The 18,611-nt window shown below is 37.6% G+C and overlaps 1 protein-coding gene across 2 annotated transcripts in view; it reads right to left on the bottom strand.

The window, feature by feature from the left end:
- The window catches only part of LOC110049813 (unconventional myosin-XV-like), a 57,658-nt gene extending 45,238 nt beyond the window's left edge, over positions 1-12,420 (bottom strand). Inside the window, exons 1-9 of one of the 2 annotated variants that reach the window (XM_089290500.1) lie at positions 12,231-12,420; positions 6,187-6,291; positions 4,447-4,526; positions 3,950-4,013; positions 3,616-3,725; positions 3,185-3,356; positions 2,056-2,159; positions 1,440-1,506; positions 1,209-1,322 (exon numbers count right to left, since the gene is read on the bottom strand). In XM_089290500.1, coding sequence (XP_089146626.1) covers positions 1,209-1,322; positions 1,440-1,506; positions 2,056-2,159; positions 3,185-3,356; positions 3,616-3,725; positions 3,950-4,013; positions 4,447-4,526; positions 6,187-6,291; positions 12,231-12,344 — 930 coding nt within the window. In that variant the 5' untranslated portion in view covers positions 12,345-12,420. Of the gene's footprint in view, positions 1-1,208; positions 1,323-1,439; positions 1,507-2,055; positions 2,160-3,184; positions 3,357-3,615; positions 3,726-3,949; positions 4,014-4,446; positions 4,527-6,186; positions 6,292-10,743; positions 10,947-12,230 lie in introns of those variants that run through there. The other variant, XM_089290501.1, reaches the window with a different exon arrangement.
- Positions 12,421-18,611: the final 6,191 nt, after the last annotated feature.

Below are 18,611 nucleotides of genomic sequence, written 5' to 3' on the forward strand. Positions count from 1 at the left end.
GGAGCCAGCTGGTGACTAACGGAAAAATTTTGGTCACCAGATCATAAATTTTGGTTGCCAACTTATTTTATATATAACTTACACAAGAACATGATTTTATATGTTACTGTGCATGCAAGGAGAGTCACAATTGAAGAGCGAAAATAATTAGAAACAACACGAGTAACACTTAGTTATAAAGCTACTATTGTTCTCAGGTGATATGTCTCTGTTCGAAGGTGTTGGTTGTCTCCATAGTCATTTTAAATAAAGTGAAGCATAAATCGTTTTAAGTTCGCGGTTTTCATTGTGAAACAAACACGAGTCCTTGCGTAGTTTCCCTTTGCTACTTCTTCAAAATGCATCATCAATGTCTGGAATTAAGCTAGTTCCTAGGATATCCTTTTGGCAGTTTGGTGAAATCCACTTTCCCTACATCAACAACTGATGAAGGATTCAAAGTTTGGATTAACCTTTTGGCTGAATCTTCATTCCCTGCACGTAAAAACTTGTGTAATTCCTTCAAATGATTGGTATCTGCCGCCATTTTCATGGCAAATGAAAAGCACACGGTGTTGAAGTGCGCCTGCGATCCCAGTTTTGGAAGAAGCCACTAAAACAATACGGCGCACTGTGAATGCAGTATCAACGTGTCGAAATAGATTCAAATTTCTTGATTATCTTGTAATATTCAGACATTTTAGTGCGGACGGAAAGGTGAGTTGTATACTAGCTACCATATCCGACTGATTTCCTAATATAAAGAATTAAAAACAAAAGCTGTGTCATGGTTTTCTTTTAGTTATTGGACAAAACACAAGTCGCCAGCTGGCGACCAGTTCTGAAAATTTAGTCAGCAGTGCTCAATTTTTGGTTGCATTGGCGACCAGTGAGTTGCAATTTCAAGCCCTGATTTAGATAAAAAATTAACGTTTGCACGGATGGGAGATTTATACTAAATATGATTAACTATAGATTATTGACCCTCTTGATTTTTATGTGTGATAGTTGACTTGGGCTGTACCTTACTGTACTTACATCTACATTCTACATTCTTAACTTGCATTCTACATCTGCTTTCTTAACTAGCCCTCATAGAAATCTCAAGCTCATTTATTTTAACAATGCAAAAGCTTAAGGTTCACATGTGTTTAGCCTGTAATTTCAATAGTTTACAAGTTTTGCCATCTCACAAGCACACATACATGGACATAGTAATTTAATATTACCTGGTTAAGGTACATAAAATCTGCAGCAGTTGTAAGACTGAATTTCTGTTTTTGCTCCTCAGGTAATCCACACAGCATCTCATAGAAGATGTGATAGTTTCTTTCGCCATTTGCCTGTCACGATAAAAGCAACACAGTGTCATTGTGAAATCTTTCTCATCTCTGGAAGTATTCTAGACATGTTTGATATCAAACTTATCAACTCTCTGTGCAATCCATCTGGTGAAATACCTGTCCTACGATCCTTGATCTTTCCAGAAGATATTCAGACACTCTTCCACCTGAAATTTTACCATCACTGAAAAAAAGCATTATACTTACGTGTAAGTATATAAATATAACAAAAGCAAGATATCAATCTGTGCTGAACTGCCACAAACTAATACATAATATAACCAGGTGAAAAGCAAATTGAATCAGTTGATTAGAAGTAAATGAAAAAATGGTGAATTGGTCATGGCATGCTCGCAGAACTTCAAATTTACATGTCAATAATATACTTATTTAACAACTGACGTGGCCTCTGCTATTTAATCCTCACTGGTCCCCACCACCGTATGATAATGTAAGTTTACTTATTATTCTTAATTATTATTCTGGGTGTGACAAATAAAAAGACAATGATGATGATCAGAAGTAACCCTTTCCTGTAGTGCAACAGCGACTACAACAGACTATGTATGCAAATGATCCCTTCAATAAGTTTGCAAGTGCAAGTTGTTTTGTGTCAATGTATAGCTTACTAGAATACTTTTGTACCTTGAAGGTAGAAGGTCTATTTACAGAGAAAGATCCCAAGGTTTTTCAAAAATTTCCTATACGTTTATCTGTAAGAAACATATCCTACCCATCATAGAAAATCTCCAAATATTTTCCAAATCTACTTGAGTTGTCATTCTTCATGGTCTTAGCATTTCCAAATGATTCCAGCAAAGGTGTTGCTTCTACAATCTAAAGGTAGAATGTGTACAAGGCAATTTTAAACTAGTACCATATACCATCTAAAGTTACATGTGGCATTCACATGACTGTAAATAACTTATTGTTAGTCAAAGAGCGGCTTTTAATTGAGTATCATAGTTTACCCAAATCAAACTTGTTTACAATTACTTTTAACTAGTCAATCACACACGATGCAGACAAGCCAATGAACCAATCAAAACTCTATTTTCAATACATGTAGCTGAGGTGAAGCATAGGAAACCGTGAGAAGGTGAGTCATGATTGGTTTTCAATTGATTTTACCCCAGATTGGATGACAAATTGATGTGCATGTTTAAGCCAATTGCATTGCAAATCCACAGGACACCTACTTTTGAAAGATCTCACATGTACTACTGGCTTAGCCTGACACTCCAGTAAAAACCACTCTTTAACACAGCTGTAGCTAGGAGAATATAATTTTGACATTTCAGGTTCTAAATTCTACTACTGCTATAAATGAGGGATTTAATTTCATCCGTTAGAGCAGTGAATCTGGGAAGCAGTCTGCCAATCAATTTTCTTGACTTCTTAAAAAATTCAGTCTCTTTAAAACTGAATTTCACAGTAATTTCCATACTCATATTACTTGGCTTAACCTTTTTAGACCAATAATTCTTCAAGTTTAAATTACCAATGGCAGTTCTCTTTGTGCTTCCCGTTTTCACTTTCTCTTTCTTAATTGTTTTCATTTCTACTCTTTCACTTTCAATTTGGTATCAATATTTTTTCCTTTTTCTCGTAGGATCACTTTTCTTTCATTAATTTTTTTTAATCACTTTTCCTTTTAATATCATTTTGTTTTGGTTGACTTCCTTGTCTCATTTTTCACTTTTCCTCTTTTTTTTCCTTTTTGTCACAAAATTCATGTACTCTTACCACGAACCCATAAATATTGGAATTTTGTCACAGTAAGGACATTATTAACCTTATTAGTCTCATACTGCTTTGCACATTTAACATTATCTTAAAGATACAAATTTGAAGCATGTTACCTGCTTAGTTACTAGGCTTCCATGTGTTTGACTGACAGCTGCCAAAAATTCAACAAGTAACCTGTTAGATTCTGTCTTGCCGGCACCACTCTCTCCACTGATAATAATAGCTTGTTTGTGTTCTGTTCTCAGCATAGTCTGGTAAGCGGCATTCCCAAGAGCAAAAATATGCCTAGAACATGATTACATCATAAAATTTATTAACTTCAAAACTGTGCAATAAGTAAAGTAATCAAACTAAGAGCAAATTCAATAATAAATAAAGTTCAGGAGGAGTTTCAAATTTCAAAATAAGCCAAAATTAGCAACAATTTCAATTATGAGTACGATTACTTCCCAAATTGAATGATACTGTATCAAATTATCATTTGTATTAATTCAAAAATTCATTCATAGTCTAAGGAATTTGTGCTAAGATGGAATTTACTTACGGTGGATGACTTCTTGTTGATGTCATGCAATATTTGTGAACTGCATCAGGGCCATAGATGTCATATTGCATGTAAGGATTTACTGCCACTAAAATACTACCAATATAGGTCTAGAATAACAAAAAAGTATATTAAATCATTCATTAATTTAATAAAAAAAATTATGAAAATATAACAGTACATATTTTGAATGCACACAGTCTGACTGTAATAGGAAGGCTGATACTCTTCGTTGTTAATGGTAACTGTAACTACATTAAAACAGAGTATCAGAGGAATAAACAAAAACTTAAAATACCAGATCAAGTAATAATCACAGCATAACAAAGCTTACATAAATCTGGTCTTGTCTGTATCTTTTACGAATGTTGTACAAGATCGATCCAACATGCAAGTCACTGGAGATTTAACAAATAAATCAAAATTAACTAAATTTCGCTGTGATTAAAAGTTTATCACTCACTATACATACCGTCATAAACTTGCTTATCTTCACCCTTGCCCTTAAAAACATCCCATGCAACAAATGTTGTGCATTTTGTTTTTATCATTAACTTTATAAAAGTCTAACTTATACAATAATTTATTAATAATAAAGTATTCCTTTTAATAAAGATTACTAGCTCAGCACTGGTCATTGTATGCCTCATTAATGATAAAATAGATAAATATGATTTGACAGAGATCATTATGCGCCCTCATCATGGGCCTGGAATGCGTGCAAAGAGCTAGATAATAAAGCTCTCTGCATGCATTGCAGGCCTATGATGAGGGAGCATTTTATAAATTCTGCAAATATCATAAAACTGAGTCTAATGCAAATTAACTTACTCCATCTTTATCATGTCATCCACTCCATGTGTACCAAGCTCTTGTCTGGGAAGGACAGCATTAGCACGAACAGTGTGCAGCTGGGAAATATTAATAACAAAATGTCAACACATTTAAGAAGTCTTTTCCTAATAAACAAACCACTACATATACATGTATCATCTAATTTATTATTAATACCTGTTGTAAAGCACTATAGATCATCCAGAGTTTCCATCAATGCACAGGTGTGCTTCTTATACAAACAAAAAAAAATGAAAAGGACGCACAGTTTTTTTGGTGAAGTGGGATGCAGGAAAAAAATTCCGAAAATTTTAGTAAATAGGCAGAGGACCCATGAAGAGCAAAAAGAACCCCCAACTCTTTGGAACTGCATGTAGGGGTCCCAAGGACCCTTAACTATCAAAACTAGTGGGAACTCTGTCATCGTATTGTAAATAGTACTATATAAGAAGTAAAAAACTATTATCATTATCATTACTTCATTAGGAACCCCTAGGTACAAACGGGTACATGGACCTGGTTTTATATACCAATGAACTCACCAACAAGAGATGAGCTTGGGGGATGTGCTTAAAAGGATGGTTGAGCCACAAGCAATCTTAGCCAAACTGTGTAGGGTATCCATGACAACCCATTTAACTCTCTTAAAAATGTTTAGTAAGCTCAGATGAGTCATAAATTGCAAGTAGACTTAAAAGAGGTTTTCCTCAACAAACAATGGTTGAAAATTGACATAAATGTTAATGATTGATTAGTTGGCGGTAAATACCACTTTTTAAACACATTCAGGCTCTTACTTGGTGTAAAAGACACAGCTGACATAAAACAATAGAGAACAAAAGGACAAACACAAGGAAAACGATGAAGGCAACAGGTTTGTGGGGCAGTGTTCTCTTGTGATGTGTACTGTGTCTTCTACATCAAGGAGCCAAAATTCAGCCATGCAAGAGCAAAGCCCTCTCGAGGTTCAGTAAACAATTGCTTTTTACAGGAAAGGGTAATAAGACCATCCATTAACCTGTAGTCTGAGAGGAGCAGGGAACCAAGTGTGCAATATTGCCCTGTGCACACAAATAAAAGCAATTTTTATTTGCAGGGTGAGAGTACAGTTTGGTCATTAATTTTAATTATTTTAGTGAACATTATAATGTCAGTTGCTGCAGTATTTGTTTGTATTAAAAAACATCTTTCAGTTACATGCATTTACATATTTCAATACTGTAATTACATGTACATACTTACATACATAACTTTATTTTGATTTGAAATTATAGAGAAGCTAAAAACCTTATATCTCCGAGGAATATAAACAATTATGTTTGACTACATTATCTATGTATGTATATTAATTTATATGTAAAAAATATATAAATAAACTGATTAAAATAAATAACTAGTGTAGTAATCAGCAATAATGCCTGTAGTGAAAGGAGACTGTTTTTACTTGGCGTTCCGTAGTAGGTTCTGTTCTATTGTTCTCAGGTAGAGAGTCTCAAGTTTTGCAAGCAAAGTATGTAAAAGAGTGAGGACCATAAGTTACACAATGAAAATATATCAGTTCCTCTAAGAGAGAAGACCATAGAATGCACTACTGCACCTTAATTCTGCCACTAAAAAATTTAACAAAAACATGGATAACCGTGAAAGGTTCCAGTCAGAGCAACAATGTACACTTTACAGAAAAGTGTTTTCAGAAAAATAAACACTTAAAATATTTTATTAACAGGGACTTATTACCTGCCCATCCTCCTCATGCTGTACTTTGACATCCTGTCCCACAAAGGCCGACAACTTCCCTGGCAGTAAATAACCAGCATTGCCATCAAACCAAACCAGAGATCCCTATTAACAAAACAAACATGTAACCAAACCTTACACCAGACTATTTTTACTTTGGTCCATACTTGAACCCCATTTTTACTCAGGAAATGTCATTTTTAACTGCGCAGCCATGGGCCGAGCACGGTTCATGGTTTACCCGTGTTTTTTTTTTTTTTTTCAGATTTGTTGGCGACCAGACCCAAGCTTCCATTCGGCCAAATTTTGAGTCACGCAACCTGTGATGTTTACTAGCCAAAAGCTGTTGGAACATTAATAAATCTCATCTCCGATACTGACTTTCAAGGGAAAAAATTAAAAACCCAGCGCTCGTCAAAAATTATATTTTTTCACCAGAAATTTAGCTCGTTACATATACATATTTATATTTGTTTGAATCGTCGATGAAATGAGCTTTTCCGGATATTTTTTCCTTCGGGGTCAACAAAAACCTCTGATTACAAAATCACGCCGAACCCACATGTTGCAAAAAAATCTCTTCAAAACCCTGACTTCAAAGCGATATATCACTTTAGCGTTAATAGCTACCACACATCGGCAGACGGTAAATCTATTCCTTAACAATCCAGCTTTATCGTGTTAAAATTTCAGCGAAATCGAACAAAACCAGAATAAATTAGAATTTTTTTGTGACCTCACTCCCCAGACTTGACCTAACAAAGGAAGCCACGGTCGCCCATAGCAACCAAAAAACACGAACATAACAAAGCCGACGTTTCGGCTAAAAAACTCCAGAATTATCGCCTGAGAGCTTAAACTTGAATGGGAACATCTTTTTCGAACTTTTTTCAACTGATTTAGACGAAAGACTGGCCTTGGTGGGCTACAAAAAAGACCAAGAGAAAAAACAGAACAAGACAGCAGAACAAGCCGATAATATTTCATCGCGTGGCTTTCGGCACGAAAACGAAAATGCAGCTTACTTCTGGATAAATTCAGCCTTAGAAGCCAGCAACTGATCCCAAATTACTTTCTGTATCCTTACAAAATGTCCTGACTTCCATCTCCAAAAGATTTTGCCCCAATTTTGAGCAAATAAACATTTTGCCGACGGAGACCACCATTACAGTGGCTTGCATACTAAATTAGCTAACTTGACAAACTTCTCCCCAGGGGGGGATATGACGTAAAGAGCTGAAAAATGGCCTGTAATTGGCTAATGATGAGATCATCCCACTGTCCAAATTTGGTGAGGATCGAAAGTAACGCCAATTTTCTGTCACGTTTTCAATCTGTGGTCACTGGAGTGACCAAAATCGATACATCGGTCGGGATAGAGTTTTATTATTAAATTATATGACTTGTGTGACTACTTTACTAGCCCTTTACTCGTGGAAAACACCAATTAAATCTAATCATGACTTTTAAGAAAGAAAGCTGTTGTTAATAGTGTTATCATCATGTAGTTCATATCGTGCATGCCCATACATATCCCGAAGAAAGTTCTAGATTAAGACCATTACGTCATCGGAGATTTGTCAACGGCTACCACTGATGGTGCAATAATACAGTTTGTGTTGATCAAGTGATGTGATGTCCACAGTAAGAAAAGAATCATCAATGACTGCTTTGGAATGTGCACTGCGTTCTGACGGTAGTGCTAAGCAAACAGTTAAATTTCAAAAGCACGGTTATAAGATCTAACAGATCTTCTTGTCTGAGTATAAGTAGGACGTCAACTTTCACTCCTTCATTCACCCCTTCCTTCCATTGTTCAATTCCTGTTAACTTTTTAGTAACTCCACTGACCAGTACATAAAGCGGTGGCCATCGGTTGACTCCAAATTGGAAAAGATTTATTCATCAAGTGATTTGTTTCTGTGGCAATGTTTCTTATTCGTGAAAAATTTCTGCAAGGTCAACAGCGTATGTTTTGCAGCTTGAAGTTCTCAGTGTTAAACCAGTTCAATGCTGTTCAATGGAGGTAGCGCCCTGTATGATTGACCTAAATACAAGTTGCACTTAAACTTATATTATACAATTTAATATAAGGGAAAGACTTCAAGGTTCATCCTCCTCGATTCGATTTTAAGGACACGTCTTCATCATTTTTTCTTCGCACACAATCCTATCTGATACTAGTGATAACTTAGGGCTCGAACAAGGCTAACATACTTTGAGTTTGAGATCAATCAATGTGCTGATTCTCGAATGATCAAAAGCTTCTGATGATTTTTCATTGGAAAGCTAACACTGTGTTTTGATAAATGTTGTTTTTTAAGCATTGGAAAGGCAAAGGCTGTGTTTCGGTAAACTTTTTTTTTATATCTGTTAATAAGAAGAAAAAAAGTAAAAAATAAAAAAATAAAAAAATTGTTGAGCACGGTAGGAATTAAACTCACAACCTCTCACTTGTAGAACGATCACCTACTCCACAACACCACATCGATATCTAAAGAAATTTGGTGACACATAGTCATTATATTGCTTTCTACAAAAACGCTGGGTTGTTAGAACAGCAGGTGCAAGAGTCACACAAAAGTCGTACGAGTCAATGGCTTATTGTTCAAATAAGTCCTTGCTGCGCTTGTTCAAGCGGAGGTAAATTACTGTCTTTCTGGTAATGTTTCTCATTCATGCTGCTGCGTGGATCTGTTTGGATGTTTGACTATGGCATCATTTGTCACTCAATGGAGCTGGAGTAGTGGGAGACTGTACAACTCAATGTAGGCTTAATTTGGAACGACTAGGTTCAGACATAAGCTATGAATGGACCTGCGTTATTTAATTAATAACAAAACTCCATTCTTAGCCTTTCATAAATCGTTATCCGAGTTCAGTGGCTCACAGCCACTTTGATTCGTAAATTGTTAAGACAGTATAGAAAATATGTTTTGTGTTTGTGTTTTTTTTTTTAAACTTGACTTTTTATAATTCATTTTGTGAGTTCAGTGGCTCAGAGCCACTTTGATTTTAGACAGCGTGGGGTCTATTGACTCATGGCTGTAGTAACATGATGTTCCTAAAAAGCATAAAGCAAGTAAAGCATAAAGCAGTAAAATAGTACAAAGAAGCCCTGTTAGAGAGTTAACACATGTGCAATCTTTTCATATCACAATTTCTGGGGTCCTTACATCTCTGTCGGAATTACAACAAAAGCTAATTATTTTGTCGCCATTTTATCAGCCTCCATGTCTCAGTTTCATAGTGTCGCATGTCAGAATTTCACCCTATCAAGGCCTCCACATTAAGGGTCATTCAGAAAGACAAGTGCAAAACATTCATAATCTGCAATTTTATGCAGGCTATACCAAAAGGCTACGGGAATAAAATTGTCTCCAAATTAGGCTAATGAATATGATGTGAATTGAATGAAAAATTGAATTCACGCTTTCCTAAAAATATTAAGATATATTCAAGGCCTTTGATGAAGATATTTATCACTTAATGAGGGTAGTGTCATCTCAGAACAAATAAGAATGACAAACAATAGATAAGTCTAAAAAAATTAAATTGATTTAGTGCACCAATTCATCAGAGCCTAGCAGGCGGAGTTTAAAAAATCAATGAGTTGTTAAATAAACCTGAGATATCATCAATCCAAATGTTATACAACCATGCAAAATCTGTAAAGGTTACCTGTTGAGACATGAACACTATATAAGCTTAATCAATGCTATTTTCTTCAATTCAAACTTTTAACAACAAATATTACATGCTAATTATTTATACAAAAATAGAAAACAATTAAAATTCAAGTAAAAGTGAAATTAGATCCCAAAACACCGCAAACTGGAACAAAAATACTTCCAGGCTTTGCCGTTTTAAGTTCAGAATTGGATTACAGGGGCGTTCGGACTATCAAGTCATCGTTCGCAAAGTAAAATGTTACTTCGTCCGCCAGCATTGCCTTCGGCAAGACGAGACGCAGTATTAATAGCTTCGGTGATTGTTCTAGAAGATAGCAAGGTTAAATATGTTAAATAGATAGAATACTCGAATTCTAATTCTCAAGTATATTAGAGAAGCAGTTCTGTTCGAAGACACTTTCCTACGCAGGAGAGAACCGAAGAAATAAATTGCGATCGATCTAAGCACTCAGCTCCGGTGTCGGCGGTGTCAAAGTTTCATCGGAACGAATAGCCAATAGTGATTGAGTCAAACATCGTGTCTTGTGCTCTGGGCAGTGAAACCATACATCTAAAAACTCGACCTTATCAATGGCTCGATCGGTTTACTTCTTTCAAACATCCCAAAGATTCGAAAAGCTCTTCCCACAAAGAAATGTACACAAAACATGATCCGTGTATATGTCAAGCAAATATTCTCCAAAAGGAAATGCGCAAAGGACAATATTGCACCTTCAAAGCGAAATCTATACAAGGATTTATAGTTAAAACAAACTAGAGCCGAAGCAAACACAAATATACTTCAAAAGGCTGAACACATCCTGGTAGCGAAAGGTAGGTACAAGCCCAGACGAAAACAAAACCAGTCAAGTGTGTAACTTCTTACCAGAACAAGCGCGTTCGACATCAATAAAATATTCAAGCTTTCCACCAGTATGTTAGTATCCTAGATTTAAAGCTGGAACGACGGACAATGTGGCGTCCTACGTTTGCGACATGTCACTACTTGCAAAGGAGTCATTTTGACTTGAAATTGTCGCGGAATGAATTCAAAATGTGTTCTGCATTTGCAGCAACCTTTACTTAGTAACCGCGCCAACAACCTCCACAACAAGTTAGCGACAAGTTCAGAAATGGCGCAATGATCTGAAGTTCACGAAACCGCAATAAAATAAATTACGCTCTACTTCTATAATAAAAGTGCATTGAAGGCTTCAAGAGGCTAAAATCAAAATAAATTTTTCTTGTCAAAACTTTTAGTTTCGATCCTAAGTCCCTTTTGAGGGACACGTCAAAATTTCCGCCCACATGGCTACATTTTTTTCGCATGTGTCATAGACTTGTTCAAATAGTACATGATTTACTGTATTTCCGAACAGTTTTAATCTTTCCAGCTTCTTCCGTAAATTTTTATTGTACTAGAAACTTCCGCTGCTAAAGACAGAAGCGGAAAATTATTTGCTTCATTCTTAAAACCACATTTTCAAGTATATTATCTATGCCTGACCGAGTCAATGATGAATTCATGTCTGGACCGTATTAAATAACTTTTTAGCACACTATAATTACCATAAAGTTACTCATATTTTGTAATAACTTAGATTTAAAAGCACATAAGCTTTAACAAATAAAGTTTACCTATTCTCAAAACGTTTCACCTATCAAAACTTTGAAGCACACTTGACTGGAGTACTATTTTCGATTGACCACAATTTTATAGTCCGACAATATATTGCCTTTGAGTAGTTTGACTTCGCTTCTTCCACTGATGAATACTCGCATGCACGGCACCGGAAAAAAGGCAACACGAAATAGAAGATGACATGAACAAATTTGTTCAGAGAAACGTGAACACCAGCATAGAATTGTGCAAGGATACCATTCAAGATATCTACTGATAAAGTCCTGAGTTAATTATAAAGCGGAAAATCCGACGAAAATCAAAAATTTAAATCTCTCAGAGTAGGCCAAAGTTCCGCAATGCCTAGCCGGTCAGTTTTCAGAATTAGTCAACCATTTTCTGGTGATAGGAAAGTTTGTTTAAGTTTTCTTTCTGTTTAGTTGCCGCATTAATAACACGACAATTTGGCGACTACATATGGTATGCGTACAGTGGTCTCCGGACGAAAGGAGCAATTTACCCACAGAATTAAGTACGGAAAATTTCAATTTGGTTAATTTGTCGCATCATTACTCATTCAAGACGCGCCGACAAAAGTTTGAAAAGTAAATAAAACGTTCGGCAAACAAAAGGAAATAACTTCAAAAAAATACCTCTCTTGGATGTCAAAACCGAATATTAACAAATTCCAATGTGTATGAAGCTATTCCACCTGTACTCTACAAGTTGAAATACTCTAGTAAATTAAATACCTGGGTGAATTCGGTGATGAATACTTCTTCATTTGCCTCCAGTGCTTGGCTAAATGAATTGGGAATTCTTTCCACAAGGTCCTCCTTGAAGCTTACCTTTTTCTTTCGAATCATTACAACTCTGTTTTGCAAACTAGAACAAAAGTTTTTTTGCGCTGATTTTAAGCACGCGCGCAGAAGTTCCTTTCATCATCAAAACTACTTTCGCAAAGATACTCAAGCATATATTGACCATTGACCATCAACTTGCCGAAAAGAAAAGCTAATATAGTGTAAGGCATTCATCTGGTGGTTTTACTAAGTGTGTGGCATGTCAGTGAAATAAGTCACGATCTGGTCAATATTCACTCACATCTTCGGTAAGCAGTGGAAAGCTGAAGGGTACACTTCACGTTATCAACTTGTGATCCTTGCCCCATGCACATAATTTTTTGAATGCTGGTAATGTTTTGTGAGAGATGAAGGCTAGGATATTGGTGTTACATGTTTCTTCACGTTGACGTGACTGATTCAAAGCCGTAAACTGCATGCGAAATTTTTGAAGCTGCCCTGTTTGTTAGGAGTTTACACGCATACAAAAAATCAGTGCCTGCAGAATTTTTATGAGATTTTTTTTTTTTTTTCGATGAAGGAGGAGAATGTCGTTATCGCTTTGCAAGACATGTAATGTATATCGAAATGATTTGGAAAAATCTTTCATGCCTTTAAAAGTAAAGAACACTGAAACTGTGCAGTTGTCGCGTGACCGACATTTTGTTGCTACTGTTGCTATGCGTGCCGTTATGTAAATGATCACTTTGAAGAATTTACCATCAGTCTTTTTAGATGCATCAATAATGCGAAAAAAACACAGAGCGCGAGCAAATTTAGTTATTTGTTTTGGTTTATGATATTTTAATACTAAAAAAAATAGGTTTGTTTGCAATTCCAACCGTCTCTACCGACTTTGAAATTGTTTACTCGTAAGCGCGTAGGAACAGTGGCCGGGAGAACTAAAAATAGCGCCTCTTCGCTGCAAAGTTGCTAGCCTAGATGATTAGATCACAAGAAAGTCATTAAAGCGTGTCAAAGCGTGGGAAAACCTGTTACCGAATAAATTTTTTTCGGGCCAAATTCGACTTGAACCACCATAATCAAAGTTCATACCATGCCTTCTGGTACCATGCCTTCTGGTGAAAGTTATGCTCAATTTCCTATACTCTCTCTACCTTCACATAGAAAACTTTTTGACATTGGCATGTGTTGAGTTTCCCGGCAACAGCTTTCGTATTTTGTCCTCAAGTTCTTTAGCGACCAGCGCGATAAAGCGAAAACCATGTCCTTATAAACTTTTAAACGAAACTTTTTTTCATTGAACAAAAAGTAGGTTTTTCAGTTCTCGTTCTGTACGTTTATAGCCCTACCTCTCATTCAAAAGTAGCGGCAAAACTTGTTAAAAACATTAGGGGATCACCTGCTTATATTAAAAGCAGACCCTATAAGTGTCTAACTGTTTTCCGACTTACCTTTCCTTCATATCCAGGCATTAATCTGGCTTTCGGTAAAGTTTTCCTCTTGACGTATACAAATCTTATTCTTTCTGGCTAACGGCAATGATTGTTCGGGGTAAACAAACGCTCAAGAGCTGGTATAAAGGACTCTCTCCGAAAATGGGATCGCACTGTCATGCAGGTCATTAGTTCAATTTAGCCCGTGAGTAGAACACTCAACTACATGAAAAGAGCATATTAGTGATCGATGTACCGCCAATATAAAATGGACTGTCGTTACCAAGGTGATCTCGGCGTTACTTTACAGTGAAGACAAATGGCGGTTTGAAACCGCCACCTCGACAAACAACGGAAAAACCCTGGGGTCGACAGTGGTGTGATATATTTAAACGTCCGATTTCTTGTGAAGGACCATCGATACCATTGATGCGTAGCTCTAATACCAGAGAGTATATTTCTCTTTGCCCCATTGGCCAAGGTTAGTCACCTGACTCATTCTCAGTACGCGGTCACCCGATTCATCCACTCGACGGATAGGCGAGTACTGTGACCGACAATACAGGAGAGACTGTAAAAGCTGAGGTCCAAGATCTTGGGAATGCCATTTTTAAAGACGATCCGCCCATGATTTCTAATCACTAGCTTTCCGAAGATTGCCGACGTTTCCCAGTTCCAGTTTCACTACATGTTTTGCCCAAAGCAAACTCGCCATCATAAACTACATTCTCGACCCCAGGCCTTCCCTTTCTTGTTTAAGGAGACGCGATCAGCTCTTGGGAACTTCACACAAAAGTAATCAAATTGTTTTGGCCTCACAAAGCATGCTATGTCCAAAACAAAAGTTGTATTTACGCCGAATTAAATTTAGCCTCTCACTTTAGCCAAAGTCTGCAAACGCCTGAACTTTGGCACAAAATTAAACAAAAATTATATTTACGCCGAATCAAATTTAGCCTCTCACCTTAGCCAAAGTCTGCAAAGGCCTGAACTTTGGCACCAAATTCAAACAAAAACCATTGCTGTAGAATGTAAAATTCAGTTCTGCGCCGCATAATATAACTCCACTTCTCTCCATACGTGTACTTTATTATGTTCACATTCAACTTTGTTCAAAGAGATCAAAGACCCAGGCAATATATACTCAGTTGTTCAAATTTTTCCCAAAATATGAGGTGTTTTTTTTTACAAACTTAATTCCCAAAAACGCTTTAAAATTTGTTCACGTCTTAACGACCCTTGTAATTTTGACACGAAATTCTAAAGTTTTGGCATTGCCATGATCAAATTTGAGTCAGTCGTAAATGGAGTCCGTTGTTTCGGCAATATTGTTTAAGTTTCAAAAAGAAAAAAGATGAAACTGATCAGTACAGCCACTTGGCCGGAACGATTTTCACATCAGATAATTCGGAGGAAGTACTGTAATTTACGTGGACGGCTTTTCTTCTCTCGCGTGATAGCTAAAAAATACTTGAGCCAAGCGTGAGACATTGCACGGTCCGTGAGTGTGAGCCGTAACTTGAAATTCAGTGTATAAAGTAGGTATTGGTAATCAAATGGTGACGAGCCGGAAAATAGTAGATAATTTTACGCGCCTTTTAAGTCCATTAGACCAAATTCTTATAACCTTTGGGCGAGGGAAATTATTAGAATTTTGACTTAAGGCAAGAGAAACCATTTCTTAATTTCACGTGTATAACATTTCTACGTGATAACCTCTAGTATCATGAGTGACAATTTACGTTTACAATCCTGGGTTTTTTTATTTGTTTATTGTATCGAGAAATTTCGCGCCAATCTTTGCCATGGCAATTTTGTAACATGCCCGAAATTATAAATTAACGCTGAAATTTAGCGCCAAAATTAAGGAGTCATTTGTTAACAATGATCGGTATGTCTGAAAACCCTCGCCTAAGGGGTGAGAGTTGGCAGGTATAAGCGTCAGTAGCCTAAAATTTCAGTCGTTTCCCATTGAGAGAGCTAGGCAATCAATGTAAAGAGACTCGCTCGGTGTGATGTTTTGGCGTTACCCCCGGGGGGGGGGGGACTCCCATATGGAGTGGACGGGGATGCTCGTCGGAAATTTTGAATTTAGCCCCTAAAAGAGACCAATCTGGGCGTGGCCGAAGCTTATGCAGACCCCTAAAAGAGACCAGTTTCGTATTACATTCTTGTAAAACAATAGACAAAGACATTTTTGTCAGTTACAGTAGACTTAAGATATTAATGGTATGGAAAACTTTGTTTATATGAATTGAGTAAATATAAAGAATCAAAATTCTTTCTGTTTTGTTATTTCTTCGCGTGCAACCCTTAACGAGACCTTGACGGCTAAAAATAATGACATTTTGCCCAGAACACCCTGAGCGAGACCAAAATCCGAAATTTACACCCCTAAGCGAGACGACGAGCATCCCCGTCTATTCCATATGAGAGTCCCCCCCTCCCCCTCCCCCTCGAGGCGTTTCCCGGCGCAGACGTGTCTTTTATTTGAACCCTATTTCCTTCCTGCTACCGTCGGACAGGAACGGATTACGGATTACTTATTTAAAAAAATAAGGTTATGTTAGCTATGGCGGGAAAATGGGCAACTGGCTGCAAAGCTTTTCCCGTCGACACCCAGCCGCAGTATATTACCGACACTCAGGCATATTGGCCGATAGATCACAGGTGCTCAAAATACAAGGCAATGGACGATACAAGGATTTCCTGTCTTCATTTCAGGTGACTAGTTATGATTCGGAGTTTTGACTGTTACTGGATTTACTTTTCCAGTGCGCCGAGTTAATTATTCCTCTATTTAAAAACAAGGCCTCTTGTGAAACCATAAGATGCGTGAAAAAGAGCTCGATTTGAATGAAAACAAACATGTTAGAGAAAAAAAACTCCTTTACCGTTGAAAGGTTTCCGGCACCAGGATCTTTTTTTCAAACTTTTTGGAATAGCGCAACTCATAAATAACCTATTGATACTCGACCGAGATAGCCACATTTGGCCTTGGCCGACAGTCGGCAGCGTTCGGCCTTCTTGTGTAAAAATATCTGTATATTTTAGTGTGGGCATATATAAACAATAGCCTCCATTTGGCGCGAAAATATGCCCGATATTTGTCGGCGGACATTATCTGTTTCGAGAAGCGAATAGTTTTTAGAGAGCGAAGCTCGAGAAATACTGTGAGCTTTCCTGTCTTGGACGGTATTCGCTGCAGTTGGATAATAACACTCGGATATTTCTTAGTTTTGGTTGGGAATATTTAGTCACGTGACGTGTTTAGAGCAATCGTGCGCGAGCGAAAATATTTGATGGATTATAAAAAGAAATCGTCACTTTGTTCTAATAAACATGGGGTATTGTTTATACTGAACTACTTTCCAGCCATCCACTTAAACTGAAGGATTAATATACTTCAGAATATTTTGATTCAGAAAAGAAAATGTCAGTACACCTTCTCAATACGCCTCTCGCGCCATCAAATATATTATTCTCGCTCCAGACGCCCACGGCTAGATCCACCCAGACCAGACAGCGACTGTGTACGAGTCAGATTCAGCAGTAATTGACGTTAATTTTCTCGGTCAATGTTCAATGCCATCCACCGAAATTGCCTTCCTCTTTCCACTTAAAATTTTCTTTCGCTACTGATTTTAACACTAAGTCTGTTTCATTGAGCGAATACTCAACAGGGCCTTGTCGAGGTGACTAACCGCTCACATAGAAAACGGTGGGAGGCGCAGGCGCCTCATGGTTAGCGTGCTCAGTCCTCTTCGAATCGAGCGGTCCGGGTTCGCGCCCTTGCCATGGACATTGTGTTGTGTTCTTGGGAAAGATACTTGACTCTCACAGTGCCTCTCTCCACCCAGGTGTATAAAGGGGTGCCGGTAGGGTGATGAAGGGCTTCTGGTACCGGCGCCGTTATGCTGGGGGTAACCCTGTGATGGATTTGCATCCCATTCAGGGGGGAGTAGAAATACTCCTAGTCGCTTCGGGATAAGCTCCGGTCTGATAGGCTGCTTGGGCTCGTATGCAAGACTTTACCTTTTTCTCCGAAGGGGTACTTCCATAAAATCTGCGTTTTTTGCTACCCTATTTATGACCTGATCAAAAATTCGATAGCCGATTTATGATCGTTTTGGCTGGCACAGTTGTCCTAAACATAAGTTATGAAGGGCTTTTGTTGACGGTTGTATCGATGATGAAAAGGTAGCTTCTTCTAAGAAACATACCCAATTCAAAACTACAGTGCTAAAACCATACCCAATTTATAACCAAAATGGCCAAAATCGATACCCTATTTATGACCAAAGCGGCTGAAAAACCCTATCCTTTGGGGCCGCAAAAACCTATACAGCCCATATAGGGGAGTACCCCCCCCCCGGGACCTTTTTCAGATATAGAAAACATGGGCAAGCTTGTCCAGAAACGCTCACTCAGAAGCCTGCAACTAAAACAAAATCCAAAAAACAAATAAAAATAGAAATGTCAGGTTCTTTGTGCGAAAAACGCCTCAAAAAATAAGAACCTGCATCATCTCTAGGTTTAGCAGATTCACTACTTTGTCATACGTTACCATGCCAGCATGCTCTCTTGCACTGCGACAGCGCGTGCCACAGTCCATGACAGCTCTCCCGTAGGCTGCTCATGCATGGGGGTATACTTGGGTGTTTACTGTACCCTCGAAGACTACACCAGCGGGCAGATTCGCGAATTTACAACAGAAGAAGAACGGTGTATACTGATTAACAGGACGACAGCAAGCTGGAGTGATAGTTGGTTAGACTACTCACAGCCCTCTATTTTCTTGTATTTTTATTCGATCGTTGAACGCGCGAGTAGAATCGCGAGAGAACTGGACGACAGTACAAAACCGGGAGACATGACGGGGTCTAATAGTTGG

Source organism: Orbicella faveolata, unplaced genomic scaffold (genome assembly GCF_042242905.1).
Source record: "Orbicella faveolata isolate gen_17 unplaced genomic scaffold, um_ofav_v1 contig_2, whole genome shotgun sequence".
Lineage (NCBI taxonomy): Eukaryota > Metazoa > Cnidaria > Anthozoa > Scleractinia > Merulinidae > Orbicella > Orbicella faveolata.